The following is a 20,689-nucleotide window of genomic DNA, read 5'->3' on the forward strand; positions in this document are numbered from 1 at the left end:
TCACAGGCTTTCTATATGTATGGTGTTTATTATGGCAACCTAGAAATAAATTACCTCTAAAATTAAAATTTATGTTTAAAACATCTGATTTACAAGTGTTCAGGACAATTAATCAGTATCAGACTACGTTATTTCAAGTAATGGTTCGAGGTGCAATGTTTGACACTCAGTAACCATATGCATTCCATTTGTGATTCTCAGGAAACAGTCTGCGCTGTCTTTAGAAAAGAAACTTTATCCTAATTTGTCTGAATTGCATGTGATAGCCCTCAAGTATTTGAGGTAGCCTCCAGCTACTACATGGACACCCTGGCTCAAAATGACCAAGCAATTCACAGAATGATAATCCCAAAAAACAAATGTTCAGGACATTTTCAATGCTAACTTTATAGGTAGGTTTTTGTGATGGAAATCGGTTTCAATTTCAGAATCAATAATAGGAAAATCAAAATTGCGTATGGATAATAAGCGGTTTTCTAAAAACCAACATTTTGTAGAAAATTTATGTACATCCCAATTACATTTATTACATGTCTTAGCCTTTGTTATCAATATTTTTAATACAGAAACCACAGAATAATTTTCAAATATTTTTGATCATCGGCCCACCACTTTTAGGTTGTTGATGAAACTATTGATATTTTTGCTTTATAAATATGTTAAATTTGCAGTATCCCCTATAAGTAGGTTTATTTTGACATTAAAGCAAGAAAAAAATAAAATGTCCAGAACAGAAATATTACAAAACCTAAAAATCTAGTTTAGTTTTAGTCAGGAAACATGAAACTTTTTAGGCCTTCCTAAAAAAATCTATTTATACCCTCCAAATATTTTTTTTAAATATTTCATTACAGATATGAAGCTTAAAGTGACATTTTATATTAATGAGTGTCACTGAGTGCTCTATTTAGCTATGTGAGACCTGAGGAAGCCTACAGTACATTGCTACCTATCACCTCCACTCTATAAGCTATGTCAACTCTCTTAGTTCACACAGTACTTCGCTACAGCCCACACTTCAATCCTATCTAAATACTAGCGGTCTTTTTAAATATTTTCTGCTCATTTACTCTTTAACTTTTAACTTCAACTTCAATACAAATGAAGTATAACAGCAATGCTGATAATAAGAATTCATCAAGATTATTATTTCAAATGGTTATAATTTTTTTTGTTTCCTTCTCCATTACAATCAATTATACTTGTTCATGTGTGGACCGAGCGACTAATTTAAACATTTAACATTGAAATAAAGCAACAAAACAGATCAAAAACATGTAGACCTGTAAAGAGGATCAAATTGACAAAATTACTACGACTTCCTTAGAAACTTGTACCTGTTTAAAATCTCATTACTGACACATGTAAAAAGTTCTGCACATTATAGGTGCCCAGTTAAGGGTTTAATTTACCCAAATGCACACCCAACTTTCCTTGAAAATGAACTTCAAAGGAAAGCAAGCAACAGGTAGAGTTAGTCAGTGTTGGTTCTGTATCTGTGAGTATAATATCCCCTTACACAAAATGCATGGTGGTGTATTTGTTCACTCACCCACATCAAAGACCAGCAGTATCAGGTAAAGGTATAAACCTTTGTCTATTGTCAGCACCTAAGCAGGCAGGTCAACTTTGCCCCAGCGCCTCAGCCACTCTCTGGGGGCCTGTACCTGTGGCGGACATGGCCCAGGTAAAATCCTACCTGGCCAATCTAAATACTCAACAATCTATATCATCAATGTTTATCGCACACTGAATGACTCACCCCAATAGAAATTATACATTTCACTTCAACCCTCACTTCAGTTTTAATATCCCCTGTATACGTTTAAATCAGACCTTTTTATATCTCCTGTATACATTTAAAACAGATACTTGTGTAAGAGAGATCAAGATGATAGTTACAGTAAGCTGATTACAAACTTTCATCCTCGGATTATCCTTAGGTAACACACATCATATATATATCATACCTTTACAATATCAATGATTTCACCTAGGGATTCCAAAATATTTATTTTCTAAAGTTAAGTCAATCTAACATTCTTAACTCTTGTGATTATGTTTAAGAGAAGATTTTTAAGTGTAAAATTGGACTTTGAAATAACTGGTCTGATAAACATTTCCTGCCTTTTAATTAATATCTCTTTGCTAGGCAAGTGTTTAGAACCTGCCCTTCACATTTGTCAATATATATCTACTAATTATAACAATACATTTCAGCAGCTCTAATCCAGGTTCTCTGGATTACAATAAGTACAATAGACCTATCAAACTGGCTCCCACGGGCTTTATATTCATACATTTCATAAATAAAACAGTTTTTACAGCACACCTTTCACTTATTCTTAAATTAATATTAGTAATTTCGTCATCAAGTTTGCCTGATGATTTAAGACAATAATTATGGCGGTACAACTGAATCAACAACAGGATGTAGGCTGGTCTCTTAATGCTTTGTTTTAGAGGAATTCTTTCCCGAGTGTTAGTTGTTATATCAAGTATTTGTGTAAGCGGGTAGAGAAATCATAATGGATTGTTATACATTACTTAAAGGTCTCATTTGAACAGGACTGTCACTACACCACTCCTTGTAAGACCAGGAAAGTTTTCAGTGATGATAAACTAACCTATATATATATCTCTCTTCTAATCAACATACTGGATATGAGAATCACCTAAACCCTTCACACTGTTTTTCTATATAATTTTGTTAATTCAATTTCAATAACTTTATTTATCTTATTAATCTAATAATTTTTTTTTGCTTTATCATTTTTTAATCTGATCATTGATTTAAAAAAGAAATTATCCAAACATTAATCTATCCCATGTTGTATTTGGTTCATTAGACATTCCGATTGGTAGTCAACTGTTCATTATATAACACTCAACAAAACTAATTGATGATTAACTTACAACCAAATTCAAATCAACTTACAACCAAAATCAAATCCTGTATGTAGGTTATGATTTCTAAACAGAAACAAATTTCAACAGTATTTAAATGTCTGGACGGCTTAATTCTAGCTAGGAACAGTTTTTAGGTGTCTGGACGACTTATTTCTAGTTAAGAACAGTTTTTAGGTGTCTGGACGACTTATTTCTAGCTAGGCATAGAGTTTGTATTGATTTAATATTTCTTCCTTTTTTCTCTCCTTAGAATAATCCAATTGACAATTTTTGGTGAAATGATGTAAAATTGTGAATAATGAAGTCGAGATTCTCAGCATCCCTAATTTCCAGAGTCACTAGACAATACATTTTGGAAGATATTCTGTAAATGTATGGTGTGTTGAGATGTCCAATATGTGATCTAACTATATACTAAGTTTGGTTTAATTTGACTTACGGTTCACTTTTTGAGCATCCCATCTAAAAGCAAAACTTTACAACTTGGTCTCATTTGAGATAAATATCAAGAAAACAAAATTGTATGTTGACTGGCTATTTCATTTATGAATTCAAATACAGAAAAACACATTTGTAATTTCATTTATTTTCTCAAATACCAGGAAAACAGGTTTGTATATTGACTGGCTAATTCATTTATTACCTCAAATACCAGGAAAGCATGTTTGTATATTGGCTGGCTATTTCATTTATTAATTCAAATATCAGGAAAACACATTTGTATATTGACTGGCTATTTCATTTATTATACTAACATGCAGAAAACACATTTGTATATTGACTGGCTATTTCATTTATTAATTCAATTATCAGGAAAACACAATTATATATCAACCGGCTAGTCAATTTATTAATTCAGTTATCATGAAGACACAATTATATATTGACTGGCTTCTTCACTTAACTTAAATATCAGGAAAATACAATTGTATATATGTAAAATTTTGAATAGTGAGTCTTTTTAATTTATTATCTCAAAAATCAGGAAACCGCAGTTGTTTTAGAACATGCTGTAAGGTCTACACAATATTTTTAAACATTTCTAGTGAGAATTAATGAGAATTTATATATGAGTGTATATACACAAAAGTATGAAATCTTGATCATAATTAATGTGGGTCGGCACCTGTTTGCTTGTAATCATACAATCCCCTACAACATATGTTGACAATATTAAAGCTTAACCCAGACCAACTTTTCTCATCACAACCAAATTAATGTTCAGTGCTATACTCTCCACTAACCTACTCCAGCTTCATTAATGTACACAAATATTATCCTACCAAGGGCATTTCCAACCAGCAATCCTCACGACAATTGTAGAAAAAGAAATTAATACTTGCTTCTTAACTTTTAGTATTTCTGTAGGGAAAGCTCATATAAATAGGAGACAAGTATTGGACACATATGTCATTATACCCTACATAAGCAGTCGACCTCATGCCAGGGATACCATACTCCGGTCCTACTTATATCACCCCTGTCCACCAATAACCAATATCAGGTGCACAGATTTAGGTGCCATCAAAACTTATCTAAATGACTTTTTACATGTAGCCAATTGCAACAGCTAGTCAAACTTCTTACTGATGGAATATATTAGTAATTTAAGGCAATCCGTTATGATGATTAATGTATTTCATGTTGGGGGAGGGGATTCTTTTGAAGCAATTTCAGTAGCTTTATTTTTACTTGGCATGATAGAACTACTTAAGTTGATGCTTCATATCCGAGTGGCACCTGCAAGTATGTTACAATGAAATTAATTTCAATAATTAGACAGTATATATTATGTCTTAAAACTAGATCAATGTGCCTAAAAACTTATAAGATAATTAATTTGATAAAAACCACACAAACATGGCAAATTACAAGCAACATACTAGTGGCGTTTACCCTGGCCTAAAACTCACAACATTTGGACCAAATCACCAAACGATATATACTGGTATGTCAATGTATGTTTTCTATTTTCCAACAAAAAAAATCCAACTGCTTTCACAAACGTTATCTTTTATCATAAAAAAAATAATTTCCCAAACAGTAACCTACCAGGTAGTAAAAATAATAATATACAATTTTACAGCTGACTGACCAAGTAATATGGAAGGGCAGTATAGCTTACCTAAATCTTTGATGTGACTTTATCGACCCTAAGGGTAACACAAGACAAATATGCAGGTCAAGGGGTCACTTGTACTGACCACCAGATCATAACAAACCTCTCAATGACCCAGATGCTATTGTCTTTGTTTTACTTGACCTTTGACCTATAGCTCATAATGGGATTGTTTTGTTGGTTTGAGGGTGATGTTGAATCTTCAGTGAATTTCATCAGATATAATTGTATCTTTAATCTTTTGAAAATTTTGTGATTTGCATTCATATTTAGTTAAAATACCGAATGTTTACTCAATTCAGTTTAATGCCTACAAGTAGTCTCCACACTTTAAATCAAGATAATTCTGCCCTTCATCCTCTCACCAACTTAAACATGTATTTGCAAGAAAGACTCTATTCAATGGCTATTCTATTTTATTATATTTCTGTCACAATAATGTGAAAAAAATCTATATCCTACGATTGTATCGCCAGCGTAAAATCATAGCGGTTATCTAAATTAATTTAAATAATGGTAGCAGAGGAGTGTTTTGCCAAAGCTGCACCAGCACAGGCATTTAGTGTATTTAATTCAATCCTAATGTGTTCCCACTTCAATTACATTTACATTTTATGATGAGATTATATCACAAAATGTGAGGCAAGTATTTAATCTTGCCACCTTATCACAGCACTGCCTAGCCTCAGAAATATTATCGCTCAAATACTAAAAGGATATTATTGTGCTATGGTGATAAAATGGACCTTTAAGGTAAAAGAGTTTTAAATCCTGAAAGAGCAACTAAAAAAACATTCTAATTTTTTTCTTCTCATCTAGATAAATCTGTTTCCAATTGATAATATTGCAGGTCTTCACAGGTCCTACAATGACAACTAACACAATACCAATTCCATTTCAATTAATATCACCAAATATCCAATATAAAAATACCACATTCACAAATTGACAATTTTCGATAAACTACCCAAAAAATCCATTTATTGCCAATACATTTCCTTAACCTGTAAACTTCAAATCTTGATTACAACTTCATAAATTCATTGAAACACTCTCACCGACCACATGACATAACCCAGGCCATGGTTTTAATGTCTAAACCTGCTGATGGAAAAAATGAACGACCAACTGTTATCAAAATCATTACTTCCCTGGATAAACCACCTTTATTTCATTAAGAAAATTTAAAATTCACTTTTATGTATTTTTAAATAATGAAAACATAATGAGCTGAATACTAATTAAGTTTTCTTGATAATTCCGACATCCAATGACAGCACACAACATGCAGAGGTGATGTACAGCTGAGTGGGGCTGATGAATTCAATAAAATGACTGCTCGTTTACATCACATCAGCTATGGACTTACCTGGCCATGTAAATATATAGGAAATCCTCTGGTCTCTTACCTGGATACTGCTAGTACAAAACTAAAACTTCCAGTGTAAAACTAAGGGTTACCCAATGTGGTGGACAACAGGGCACTCCCGTCGGCCGTACTAACTAGTGCCTACCTAGTAGTTAAGACAGGTTAGGTGGAATCACTGGTAAGCATATACCCTGGCTGATTAGAGCAGACTCCTCCCCCTGCCAGACCAGCCTGTGACTGCAGACAATACCAGAGAGATGATATGGATGTTGCACAAACATCAAACAGGACAAAAGACTACTGAGAACATGTAACAACATAACATCAAACCAAACTCAGAAACACAACCAAACCATCGCCATTATCATGCAAATTCCGGCACAGGCCAAGATCAAGGGGATGCATAATTCAATATATCTTTTGGTCTTTGAGTTCTTTTTAATGTTGGTAATTATTGTTAATTAAGACCTTTTCTTGTAGATCTAATCCCAATAAACTCTACATGATTGATCTAGTTCTAACTTTTTGTGGAAAGCCTTCAGCTTTTTCTGTTGTTAGGAACACAGAAAGACGAGGAGACAAACTGGCTAAGAGTGAGTCAAATATCTGACCAGCTGATTAGTCAACTTCCATCTACCAAGTTTATATAGATCTACATGGGACCACATTAAAAACAAACTCAAAATATCTTTTGATCTTTATTCACAGGCCAAAAGATCTTTTGCAGTGAAAAATTCCCAATTTTTTAATTGCCAACAAGAAACATCAAAACCACGGTTCTATGCTAGGCTATACCACCAAAGGAAGTTAGCTAATGCTTAGAACTAGTCATCAAAGGACTCTAATGAAATTACCAGTCCCCATCTGATTAATGTCGTGCACCTCAGCACAGTCATAAGTCTGCATAAATAGCCCACCATTACAAATAAAAAATGGCTGTAATATTTGTATTAAAGATTAAAGTCCTGGTTATTTGGACCTGTCATGTGATCACACCATATCTGCCCCAGGAGCAAGAGAATACAAACTGACCCCAACTGACACACACCATTATTTCTATCACATGTACTGTCACCCAGACAAGCCCTCCTAGACGCAGGTCCTCATATATTGTCATCAGTTTATGAACAATTTGACCCCAACAGAGGTCGCAGGCTCAACATGCTTAAACCACTACATAATTGTCCTTTCAAGGGTTATGGTGGTAAACCTTCTGATCATAATATACCATGTGATGATATGATGCATTCTCTCACTTTAACAGACTAGACATCAGTCACAGAATTATTACATTACTATAAATATCCGACTAGTTCAACTGATCATGATCCTCATCATGTCATCTCCTATTACCAAGGTAGAATACTATACAACAAATAAACATTTACCCAATCCCACATAGGTCATTGTGCATTTTTAAGTTTTTAATTTCTGGCACATGAAAAAAGTGTAGCAATGATGACATTTATTGTAATTTGAAGAGAGATCTACAGGACTTTACCTCAATTATACCAGTATTCAATGACTGCACATGTTCTTTGAGGAACAGTGATAGTTTATCAGTCCTGTTAGGCTATCTGCTACTTTGATAAGCTGGCCAGGAGTCAGGGCCTTGGAGCCACCTCACACAATAAACCTGTTCACCTAAACACATACAGGCACATCAAAATGGTATCATTCTGTGATTTTTCTACCAAAGTTTGTACAGCATCTTGAAAGAAATTTATTCCCTGTGGGCATATACAAAACACCAAATTTGTACTTATACAACTATAGCTAGTAAAATGCAAGGAAAAACAGATTTTTTTTTATGAACCACTATGGTAATTTTATGTCTCTCTTCATAACCACAATCTAGAAGTAAGCCCCGTCAACTTCCTAATGAGCATCTACTCCCGATCTACAAGTCAATCACTCCATCAGGACCTGTGCTGTTTCAAAGAGCATGCATTAACGAGGAAGGTTGACTATGTAGAATCTAGGCAATCTTACCTACACTAATATCACCACAGCATTATACCAGAACAAGAGTAATTCTTTAAACAACTAAATAACACAGTTTCTGACAGAAGATTAAAACATACTGCCTATCATCTAATCATGTACGCAGATGTATCATTTTCACTCACTGAACTTTTTCATGACACAACAAGATAAAAGTGTAAAGTGTAAGTGATTCTTTCTTCAACCAACAAATGTACTCTGTGTTAAATATACACAATCCCAGACGACCAACTGTCATACCATCACAGCAGCAGGCTTTTTTTATTGTATACTGTCATGCCCATCATCATCTATGTTATCACAATACAGAAGACATACCGTATATATATTTATTACAGAGGTTGACATGCATTGTTCAATATTAGAAATCACAAAAAGTTATCAAGCGATCTGGTCTGTAGAAGATACAGCCATACAGCTAATTTTAAGTTGAAAATCATCCATGATCTGCAATGGGACTCAATCAGCTACTTATCAATTTCTAGCAAAACATCAATATATCTGATTCCAAGGATAAAGGGTATGGAGATGAATATCTTTCTTAGGATAAACCAGATGATTGCCTCGGTCATTTTCAGCACCACACTTTTTGGATAAAACAGCTTGCTCTGAATATGATGACTAACAACCATCCCAGGCAACACCTAATACAATATATAAACAGATTATTCACAACGCTACACACTTCAGCTCATAGGTTATATTTTTTATAAGCCTGACTATGGCAGAGATTTTTCACTATTGCAATATTTTATTTATTTTTTGTAACGTCCTATTAACAGCCAGGATCATTTAAGGATGTACAGATATACTAGGTTTTGGAGGTGGAGGAAAGGCGGAGCAACCGGAGAAAAACAACCGGTCTAATGTCAGTACCCTGCAACTGCCCCACATAGGTTTCAAACTCGCGACCCTAAGGTGAAGGGCTAGTGAAAAAGTGTTGGGACAGCCACTGTAGCCTATTTTTTTTTTTTTGGCAATACTTTTACTATAGGGGTACACTTGCTAAAGCTATTGTGACTTACTATACAGAATGTAGTATTGCAATTAGCTTATATGGCAATTGACTGTTGGTTCATTTGTAAGAAGTAGTTTTGTGTCCTGCATTATCATTATTAGTAAGTGTTGGAATTGGTTGCAAAATTAGAATCGATAATCGGTTGAAAGCAACTTACTTATTATCAGTTTGTGACCATTTTCAGATAAAATTGTGATGTATTTGCCATTTTTAATACTTCTACATTAACCATGCATTAGCCTGATCAATTTTCTTTTGTGAAATCACATCTTTTAATGATAAAATAGAAATAAAGAATATAGAAGTTGATGAAGAATGAGTAAAAAAAGGAAAAAGAATGACTGAATCTAAGTCATGTAGAATGAAATGCCATTCATTTCAAACATAACATTTGAAATAAACAATACACAAAGTGTCATAGTAACAGGTATATATTTAGCAAGTATGTGTTCAATCTGTTCATAATATAAGATCCATGTTTTTCTTACTTGATCTTTCATATCTTAAAATCCAAAATATACCCATAGGCGTAGATCCGCTTTACTTCTCTCTGTCATGTGTCATCCATTTTGTTTACTTAGCCCATTTTGAATTTGTCTTCATCTGTGTATTCAAATTGTTTGACTTCCTTTTATCTGAAGTGACGAATATTTGCAGTTCTGCACCAAAAACAGCATGTTTTTGTGCAGCCAAGATACTTATTTCTAGAACATTATATGGATTTAATTTCTTTCCTTTAATAACCTCCCTTATAACTGACTCTAGTTGTTAACAAGGCAGAAAGTCATCTATCATCAATAAAAATCAAGAACTTGCTGAACACTAATCTTGCATATGCAACTTTAAAGAAATAAATATCATTTTCTTGTCTATATCATCTCCCATTTTTAAAGAATATTAAATAATTTTCATCTCTCATGTGTTGTAAGCTGCCATATTGTCAGCTAGAGGTAAAACGCACACACACAACCGACAGTAAATCTGCATGGATTACCGCACTTGACACTATGTATGTATATATGCAACTAAGCATTGTGATAGCGACTGAATTATCATTGCTCTTAATCAACAGTACAGGATGGGCTAGTCCTGCTACTGATTAAATCATCCAAAGACCATGACAATTGAAACTATTGTAGCTCAACACACTATTGGTGATTATTATCTAATTTTGTTTATGAATTTACCATCAATTAATCCAATCCAGACAGAAACAATCCCAATATATCGATAGTTTGATGTATAATGTTACACTCTACCAGACACAATTTCCCATAATATACCCACTAAAAGCATCTTACATTCAACATCCCGCATGATTTTACCTTCCTCTCAATAGTATAAATGTATCTTGATCAACATGACGTTTTAGAAATAACAAGAATAATTTGTCTTTATGTCTTATTTGCCTGGCTGTCAGTAATTTTTAGCAAACTCCAAAATTCACTAAAATTTGACTTGTTTTTTTTTTCTAAAACCAACAACTCTGGTAACTTAACTTCCACAATGATAATTCGATAGTATTGAACCACCCATATATGATATGTATAGACATGTGTATATTTTGATGCACTGCAAAAATATTGACAAATATACCAAATCACTAATTCCCAAAATTCAGCTAAGCTTATCTAGTCTAATCTACAAGGTGTGTTGAAATAGCTGTGCTACAATTTTGAGAAACTGAGCTAAACACAAAACTTTAAAGTTCAGATTCCCAACATCCATAATTTCCAGTGTCACTGGACGAAACATTCTGGATGATATATGCTGTAAATGTAGGGTTTGTTGAGATGTCCATTTTGTGATCTAATGATGTACCAAGTTTGGTTAAAGTTGTGTTTTTACTTATTGAGCAAGAAATCTAAAAGCAGAACTCTAAAGGTGAAATGTTGACAAGGCTGATGCTGCTGCCAGAAAAGTAGCAGTATAGTCTGACTTTCGCGACTTAGGCGAGACAAAAACTATACATGTATTTACATTGGGTACATATCACAGAAGGCAACACTTCTGTAATTAATCACATTGCCATTACATGAAGTACCACATCAATCAATAAGGCATGCATCAGTGTTTACCAGTCATCCTAAATCATATCTACAGTCTACATTTACAGGTCATCCTAAATCATATCTACAGTCTACATTTACAGGTCATCCTAAGGTAATATCTACAGTCTACATTTACTAGTCATCCTAAATAATATCTACAGTCTACATTACAGGTCATCCTAAATAATATCTACAGTCTACATTTACAGGTCATCCTAAATAATATCTACAGTCTACATTTACAGGTCATCCTAAATAATATCTACAGGCTACATTTACAGGTCATCCTAAATAATATCTACAGGCTACATTTACAGGTCATCCTAAATAATATCTACAGGCTACATTTACAGGTCATCCTAAATAATATCTACAGTCTACATTTACAGGTCATCCTAAATAATATCTAGTCTACATTTACAGGTCATCCTAAATAATATCTACAGGCTACATTTATTGGTCATCCTAAATAATATCTACACACTAGATTTACAGGTCATCCTAAATAATATCTACAGTCTACATTTACAGGTCATCCTAAATAATATCTAGTCTACATTTACAGGTCATCCTAAATAATATCTACAGGCTACATTTACAGGTCATCCTAAATAATATCTATAGTCTACATTTACAGGTCATCCTAAATAATATCTATAGTCTACATTTACAGGTCATCCTAAATAATATCTACAGTCTACATTTACAGGTCATCCTAAATAATATCTAGTCTACATTTACTAGTCATCCTAAATAATATCTACAGACTACATTTACAGGTCATCCTAAATAATATCTACAGTCTACATTTACTAGTCATCCTAAATAATATCTACAGGCTACATTTACAGGTCATCCTAAATAATATCTACAGGCTACATTTATGGGTCATCCTAAATAATATCTACAGTCTACATTTACAGGTCATCCTAAATAATATCTACAGTCTCCATTTACAGGTCATCCTAAATAATATCTACAGGCTACATTTATGGGTCATCCTAAATAATATCTAGTCTACATTTACAGGTCATCCTAAATAATATCTACAGGCTACATTTACAAGTCATCCTAAATAATATCTAGTCTACATTTACTAGTCATCCTAAATAATATATACAGTCTACATTTACAGGTCATCCTAAATAATATCTAGTCTACATTTACAGGTCATCCTAAATAATATCTACAGTCTACTGATGATAATGAGACTAGATTTACAGGTCATCTTAATAACAACTACAGCAGGATTTAGAATTTGCCCTAAAACGATTATATCAGAGTTTATATGTCATCCTAAATAACAACTACAGGAGTAGAGGATCATAGATGTCCTTATTAAACGACTACATCATCAGAGTTTAAAGGTCACCATTGTTTTAATGCTGGTCGTCCTAAAACAACTTTATTTATTGTTGCCCAAAACAACACATTCACAAGTACTTATTCTGTTCATTACAATACATTAATGAATTTATCAAAGACAATTTACCGTTCATAAATATTCTACATTAACAAATGTTTAATTATTATTCATACCAATAAAACTCAACAATGTATGCACATGATATGGAAGAGATAATTTTTTCACTTTATAGTTGAATGTGAACATGTGGTTGGTAAACAAACAGTATGGCATGAAATCGAAGTTATTATTGGCAATAAAGTAAAACTGTATAAAAAATAGATTTCAATGACTATGCATCAGGTGTATAACTTGATTTTGTGTGGTCATTTTTTTGTTTAATGATCTACCCTTACTACTTCAAACTCAGTGTGCTGCTATTGCTCTGAGAAACAGCCTGGGAACCAACTCTCAAGTCCCTTTGATGTTTAGGTACAGCAAGGCAGTATCACTTGATCAAAGACTGTAGGGATAAATCTAATTTCTTACTTAATCGCCATGTCACTTCCCCCATTGTAAATGTTTCTTATGATATTCTCAATGTGTCTGATACATTTTTTTAACATGTCTGAAAACTTATTCTAATTGGTGAGAAATCATTATAAATACAACCTAATTTAACCCAATCTTGTATATGTAAACTAGATTCTAACAGAATGTTTGTCATTTACATTGTTAGAATGTATAAATATATACATTATATACATCAACAATTCCTATCCTTTGTCTATAATAGGTAGAATATAGGCGAAATCTTACTGTTTTACTATTAAAGTATAACGGTATTATAATATAAAGTGTCAATTACCTTTATAATGGGTATTACATCATCAATATTCATCATACAAAAAGACAAAGCAAACCATTCAAAGTACAGCTGAGTTTAGGTTTAGTGAACCAGCTGGGTAACTTATCTTGTTTTGGACTCCTGAAAGTATACTGCTATCTTGAGTGTTAATTATCATGGCCTATTGCAGAGGCTATGGAGTTTCATGTTACATAGGTTACGTCAGATGATAAATATTTCAACTTGCCACTTCTTTCTTCAGTAAAAGGGATATAATACATTAAGTAATAAGATGCTGGAGGAAAGTTTGATTAGCAATGTAATATCAGGCCAGGCAGTAGAGCCAGTGGCTGATTAGTGGCCTCCAGATGTGTAAGTACAGGTGTCCAGGTCTGCTACCATTATACTAACACACCACATATGGATTTTTACATACAAAATATATGCATACCTTATCTTTACAAAAATACTGCATATTTTCTGTAGCATTTATCTACCTAAGCAACATTTCCAAAAAGCATTTATTTATAATCAAAATGGTGTCCTGTCCTATTTATGTTAACAAAAAATAATAGGTACAATGTGATTCTTCAAAAAGTATATCATATATCATCACTGTGATGAAACATTAAAACTGCATTGAACAGACCAATCAAAATGGTGTTTTCTTGTTGTGAAGCATAGTGTCATAAGTTAACAGCATCACAAATTATGCTACCAGTTCCTGTGCTTTTCAACACTTAAGATATTTTTCTAATTTTGATAAAAAAAAAAAAAGTTTGAAATAAATAGGAAATTGAATGGTTTCCCTCTGAATATCTCACAAGAATTGAAATACGCATGGCTTTTAAAGTCATTGATAAGTGTCACATTTAAAACAAAGACTAATGCAGAGATTTTATCAGACGGTAGAATTTAAACCACCTTTTGATATAATTGTTTTCATGGTTCATTTGATGTTGCAAAAGTTAAAATCAAGATAGCTATGCTATTTGGTATACAGGGCTGGTAAACAACTGATGTGCTGCATACATGTCAAACTACACACACATAATATTATTTTTGCCTCGCACATCACGGAATGAAAATTAAAACATAATAACCAATGTAAATAAAAACACTGATTTTTTTAAAACAATTACATAATAAGATAATGTCATTTCCTGTGTGATGACAATTTTTTGTTCCACCACTGTCAGACATAGTACTTTTTGTAGGCATGTAAATTTCCAAATGTGTCCTAACATGTGTTTATTGTGTCCTTATTCCTAAGTTGCATGAAGTGTCTGTGTCCTGTGTTTACTTTATAGATAAATCTGTGCCCTCACTTGTGTCTACACAAGTCCCATAGCTATGGCTATACACTTTCCTAATATTTTATCTGGTTGTCCACACCCATTATTTGTCAACAATTGTCCAAATTTTGAGGACTCACTCTGGGGTGAGATATAAGAGGATACCCAGGATGTCTTGTTGAAAATCTCATTGGAATTATTAGAATGTGCTGTTATTTAAAGTAAAATCCCGCTTACTTTCTCTATGAAATCCTTTAATTTTCTCATAAAATGAATGACCAAGAATTATCCCTTATTTCTTTTTGTTGTCTAATCTTTTCCAATTGTTTGTTGCTGTCTACACTAGGCCTAATTTGTATCTATGATTAAAAAATTGTCCTAACTTGTGCTTATCATTGTCCACACTAATTTGTGTTGTCTCGATATGCCCTAATTTGTGTTGTCTCCATTTGTCCTTATTTATGATTTGCCTCACGTGTCCTAATTTGTGTTGTCTCCATATGTCCTAATTTATGTTTTGCCTCACTTGTCCTAATTTGTGTTGTCTCCATATGTCCTAATTTATGTTTTGCCTCACTTGTCCTTATTTGTGTTCTTTCCATGTCTCCTAGTTTGTGTTATCTCCAGTTGTCCTGATTTGTTTAGTCTACAATTTAATAATTTGCTGCTTATTTGCCATATCCACAATTCTCGTAACTTGTGTTTGCTTCTTGTCTAATTAATGTCTACACTTGTCCTAATTTGTGTGTGTTGTTGTCTACATTTGCTTTAACTTTCACACCATTGTCTACACTTATCTGCTCAATGATTGATCATTTTCAGATCTGCTCTTTCTATTCCTAAACAACCTTTCTATTTTCTATTGCCTTTCTTAGGAACACCTGTCTTTTGGCCTTCATGTTGAACATCTGTCTATATGAAGAAGACACTGGTTGTGTCCAATGAATAAGGCAAACAAAAATCTTTATTATTGGTACCTATAGCTCTCCAATTAACATTTGTGTCAAAAAAAAGTTAGAATAGCACCAGTATAATGTGTCCTTTGTCCCAGTACAGCATTTCAGTGTGATCGCACTTTTAAAATCATAGTGGCCCCATCATATGTAAACACTGTCTTTATATGACCTTGGCTTTACAAGAATGTGAAATCATAAAAACTGTGTTTAAAGTCTAAACTTGTCTTTAGTTGTGTTTATTTTTGTCTCACATGTACATAGCTTTTCATGTCTATCATGTGATTACCTAAACTCTGCCATGATATCTATTACATGAATTTTATTTAAGGCTTTGGTTTTTCTTCAATTGTGATGTCACAATTTCATGGTGTCATCATCAGCACATCAATATTGCAAAACCACAAGAGACCAGGAATAAACTATTGAGTATTCCAGTTAATTACTATATTATCAGTCTGTGAAAATGTTCACTTTCCGTAAAACATTTTGAACCAATACAAACAGTATAGACCATTTACAAGATTTGTTTCCCATTTTCTTAGTATGTTTAACATTGGTATATTTGTATCAATTGCTGCCTACTTGGTGTCCTACTGCTCTTTATATTTCTCCTAATTACTACCACATTTTAACATATCCAGATGACCCTTATTTATCATCCATGCATGCCCAAACATTTCTGTTTAAAAAATATATCCAAACATAAATATCATCATAACACATTCACCTGAAAACTTCAGCATTACCATTGCATTTGTACCTATATACTTCTTAATCTAGGACTATGTGACAACTATTTCACAAAATATCAGATTGAATTTGAAATCATATTTACCTTGCAAAACTATGTATTTTCAGTGCAAAAATATTCTGTCATCTTCTTAACTATTATCTCTTTTTATCTACCAAAGTGGCTGTTGATTGTACAAGACAGATAATCTGAGGCCATTATACACCCTGTTTAAGTGAGACTGATCATTCTGAATTCACCATACCTTTGATGTATACAAACACCTAACACACCTCAAAATGAGGACAATAAATAGATTTGAATCTGTCTCTAAGTCTGATTCGCTTACAATGGGGGGAATATCTGACAAAATATATCACTGACAGTGTTAAACCATTGGCTACATTGAAAATATCACTATGTGCTCAATATAATTAGGACCAATACCTTAGTTTTTATCGATCAAACTTATCTTTTCAACTCCATACTAATTTGTCTATTTACACAAAATGTATTTTATTAGAACTAGGAAAAGTAGACTGTAAGAACTCTTATATCTAGGATACCATTCATAAGTTATATTCATGTAATGTCATTTTAGGCTGTAGGATATTATATGGTGGCAATATTCGTATGCATAGTGGAGAGCGATTTAATAAAGTCCTAATTATTCTACACATGTCACAGTTAAGTTTGATATTTCCATTAAATAATAAATCTACAGTGATAAAAATATTGGTAAAAGGAAAAATATTCATACATTTGTATCAATATGATTTGTCAGTCACACTCATAAATACATGTAACTTCTTAAAACAATGAGGAATAAATAAAGAGGGATAAAGATATAGTTATCAAATAACATCTACACTATAATGAAGTGATATTGATCTCCAAAAACTATGTAAACAATACTGTGTCAGGCATGACTTTTTTATTACTTATTTTAATGGAACTTAAAAATGACCATCAATTAATGTGTTGATTCTTCTGTTTATTTATATTTCGACTACTGTTTTACTAGATATTGTAAGCGATATGTGTATTTTTCTATCTTTTATCTGCTTGTGTATATCAGCATATAATATTTGAATTAATTCCCCCAAGTACTGGTAAAACTTATATGCTGGGTCGTGGGGATGATTATCTGATTTATTATAATTAAAACTGTAAATTTACATCTTTAATGCACATTGATCAAAGATGAAAGGTGACCAGGCGATTCTTGTTCTGCAGACTGGTTGCTTGCTCAAGCAGTGATTACTTCAAACAGTCTGTATCCTTCAGGGTCAGTAGATAATGATGCCATCCTGTAATCCAATCCTTAGGCTGCTATTCAAATTCAAACTGGATCCTTAGCACATGTATCGCTGACCACTGCCTCTGCACATTTGGCCAGATTTCTGTTACTAAAAATATCCACACAGGCAACAAGACGTTTATTACAACAATTCCATAAGGTATCATTAAATAATGATAAATTCAAAGGAAAACTTCTTCGAATTGGAAGATAAATACCGACACATTTGTCATACGATAGCATTCAAGTCCTTTGTGAAGCGAAGGCATGTCAACCGGGCCACTGGGCCATTCATATGCTTATGAGGACACAAAGGACCCCACAACAAAAGGTGCATAATTTTACACACTCGATCACTTCCTATACACACGACATAAACAGGTCCCGTTTCACGATCTCCTTACCTCACAGACGATACAGAAATAGCCAGAATGAATCCCGGTAAATCCAAATCAAACAGAAAAAGCTGGTGTTAAAACTCCGTGACCTAGTGGTCAGTGGTGACCAGCAAGCGACATGAATTTGAAAACTTACCGTCCTCTCGCACACCCTCCTTGTCGTTCCCAGCGTAGCTGCCACCAAGGTTATTGTTTTTGCCCTGAAATGGACAGACATATTAGTCACGGAATTGTCCATGCCACGATGGTGGCATATACTAAACGACATAGAGGAATCCAACAGGCCAGAGTGCCTATTGATGCCCTAATTAAACTAAACACAAGTACCTACCTCCTCCGTTTCGGTAACCAAACCCAGTTTATCCTCAGATAAATTTTCGGACGATCTCTTTTCTTCCTCGCCTTCATCTTTATAAACTTTCACTTCATCGTTCGAGAAAAAGTCTTCGGAGCCGCCAGAGTTCACATGCGGCATTGTAAAAACACAAAATACAATCCAATCCTTTACTTTTTGATGTACTGTCTCTCACACACACGTTTTGAATCCGCCATGAATATACTCTCTGTGAAGACATTCAGATGGGAAGCGCCCAATTGGCAGCAAGCACTTAACCAGCCGACCAATCAAAAACGTCGTTACAAAAAGGTTCCAGGCACAATGAGGCCCGCCAGAGGGCGGTATATCAATAAAATGTCGATGAATTTCCACAAATTTATATATTTTCTGGATTTATGAGGAGTGATATAACGTAAGGGTAAAATTTTAGAGATTCAATACTACGCGATGCCACCATTGAAGTGGCCTAACACTGTATAATTAACGAAAACGGCGGATCACAATGCCAATATTTACATTTTAAAAAATGTAGGACACCACAGAGGATTTTTCCTTTAGAAGCCTTCCCTTTGATGTTGGAAAACAACATCTGAAGGAGTAAATGCGTGCAAGTCGTATAAAAAGGATGTGGTAGTATTACATTTTTGTAATATGATTACATTTACAATATCATGATTTGCTTTTTCACATTTATGATAATGTTGTCTTTCCGAAGAGCTAGTAAATGTATCATTTATAGAATAGATTTGCAATCACCGAACCTAGGAATATAAATAGAATACAAATTAAAAAGAGAGAGAGAGAGAGAGAGAAAAATTCTATGTTTTTAATGTGTCTTAGGCCATTCTTTATACATCGTCTTTTTATTGAAGTTTATATTGCAGCCACAGCTAAGAATAATTTAATCATTTATCGTTAAATCAATTTTAGTCTGTTTGTTTTAACTGAAATCCACCAGAGTTAGGACAAGCAGCAACGGTTAAAACATTCCTGTTATGCGTCTCGACTATAATGTTTTTAACTAGGACCCCTTTGATGTTGCCGCCTATCTCGAATCTCAGCGATCCGATAGACCGGCCCGCTTGCAAAGGTCAAGTGGGTTGGAAGAGAAATTCGTTCCTATGGCACATATTGTCTTTTTACTAGCTTCAATCTCTTCTTGAAACAAGCGGTAGAAATCATAGCATCGAACCTGTGTATTTCATCAATGTGCGCTATATTGGGAATTAGTAATTTCCATATAGAACAAGTATTTGTCGGCTTCCTTTGATCTGTCGGCAAGCCTTTGTGATACCTTATATGGCAGTACAGGCTGAGCAATGAGTCTAGATTTGTTTACACTCCATTTCCCTTTGTAGCTATCGCCACCTAGTGGATATGACCTGCAAAATAGGTTTTTCTCGCCACCCTCGGTCACAAGAGATCTACATTGGCTTTAAAAGAAAGACATGATATCATAAGCTTGTGAACAATGGCAGATATTATATATTTTCGCCGGTAAGTTATCCGAACACTTTGACTGCATGTCCACTAGCACTGCATCTCTTCATTTTGGTTTCTCAGTTGAAACCAGAGAGCTTGTTCATAGTCTGTTTTACTTGGTCATTTTTTATAATTGCCTTTCTAAATTATTTCTGCAACACATTTCAGATTAATATATAGAATCGAATGTGTAGTTGCGCCAAATAAATGATCAAATTATTGAACGCTCGCCAATAAAGAAACGTGGATTGATAAGTTCTGAAAAGCTCTAGAAACTTTATCATATAAATTTTAAAACATTTATTTTTCCGTTTAATTACATCATTTATTTATTGTCTTCTTTAAATTTGATTTGTTTCTTTCTTGAAATAATTATCTTGGTTTTTTTTATTTTCTGTCTCTTCCACATAAATTTGTTTTAAATACGCACTAACAGCTATTTGATATTAATACCAGAGAGTTTGTGTTACTAGTCGCTAGTTATGGTGGGGTTATGTCACTGTGGGTACAAATTAAGTTTTGACATTC

General features: G+C 33.5%; 1 protein-coding gene across 5 annotated transcripts in view; it reads right to left on the reverse strand.

Moving 5' to 3' along the window:
• The window catches only part of LOC117329520 (transcription factor 7-like 2), a 57,387-nt gene extending 38,473 nt beyond the window's left edge, over positions 1-18,914 (reverse strand). For all 5 annotated transcript variants that reach the window (XM_033887512.1, XM_033887504.1, XM_033887536.1 and 2 more), the window contains exons 1-2: positions 18,674-18,914; positions 18,479-18,542 (exon numbers count right to left, since the gene is read on the reverse strand). In XM_033887512.1, the coding sequence (XP_033743403.1) occupies positions 18,479-18,542; positions 18,674-18,817 (208 nt within the window). In that variant the 5' untranslated portion in view covers positions 18,818-18,914. The remainder of the gene's footprint in view (positions 1-18,478; positions 18,543-18,673) is intronic.
• Positions 18,915-20,689: the final 1,775 nt, after the last annotated feature.

Source organism: Pecten maximus, chromosome 1 (assembly GCF_902652985.1).
Source record: "Pecten maximus chromosome 1, xPecMax1.1, whole genome shotgun sequence".
NCBI classification, from domain to species: domain Eukaryota; kingdom Metazoa; phylum Mollusca; class Bivalvia; order Pectinida; family Pectinidae; genus Pecten; species Pecten maximus.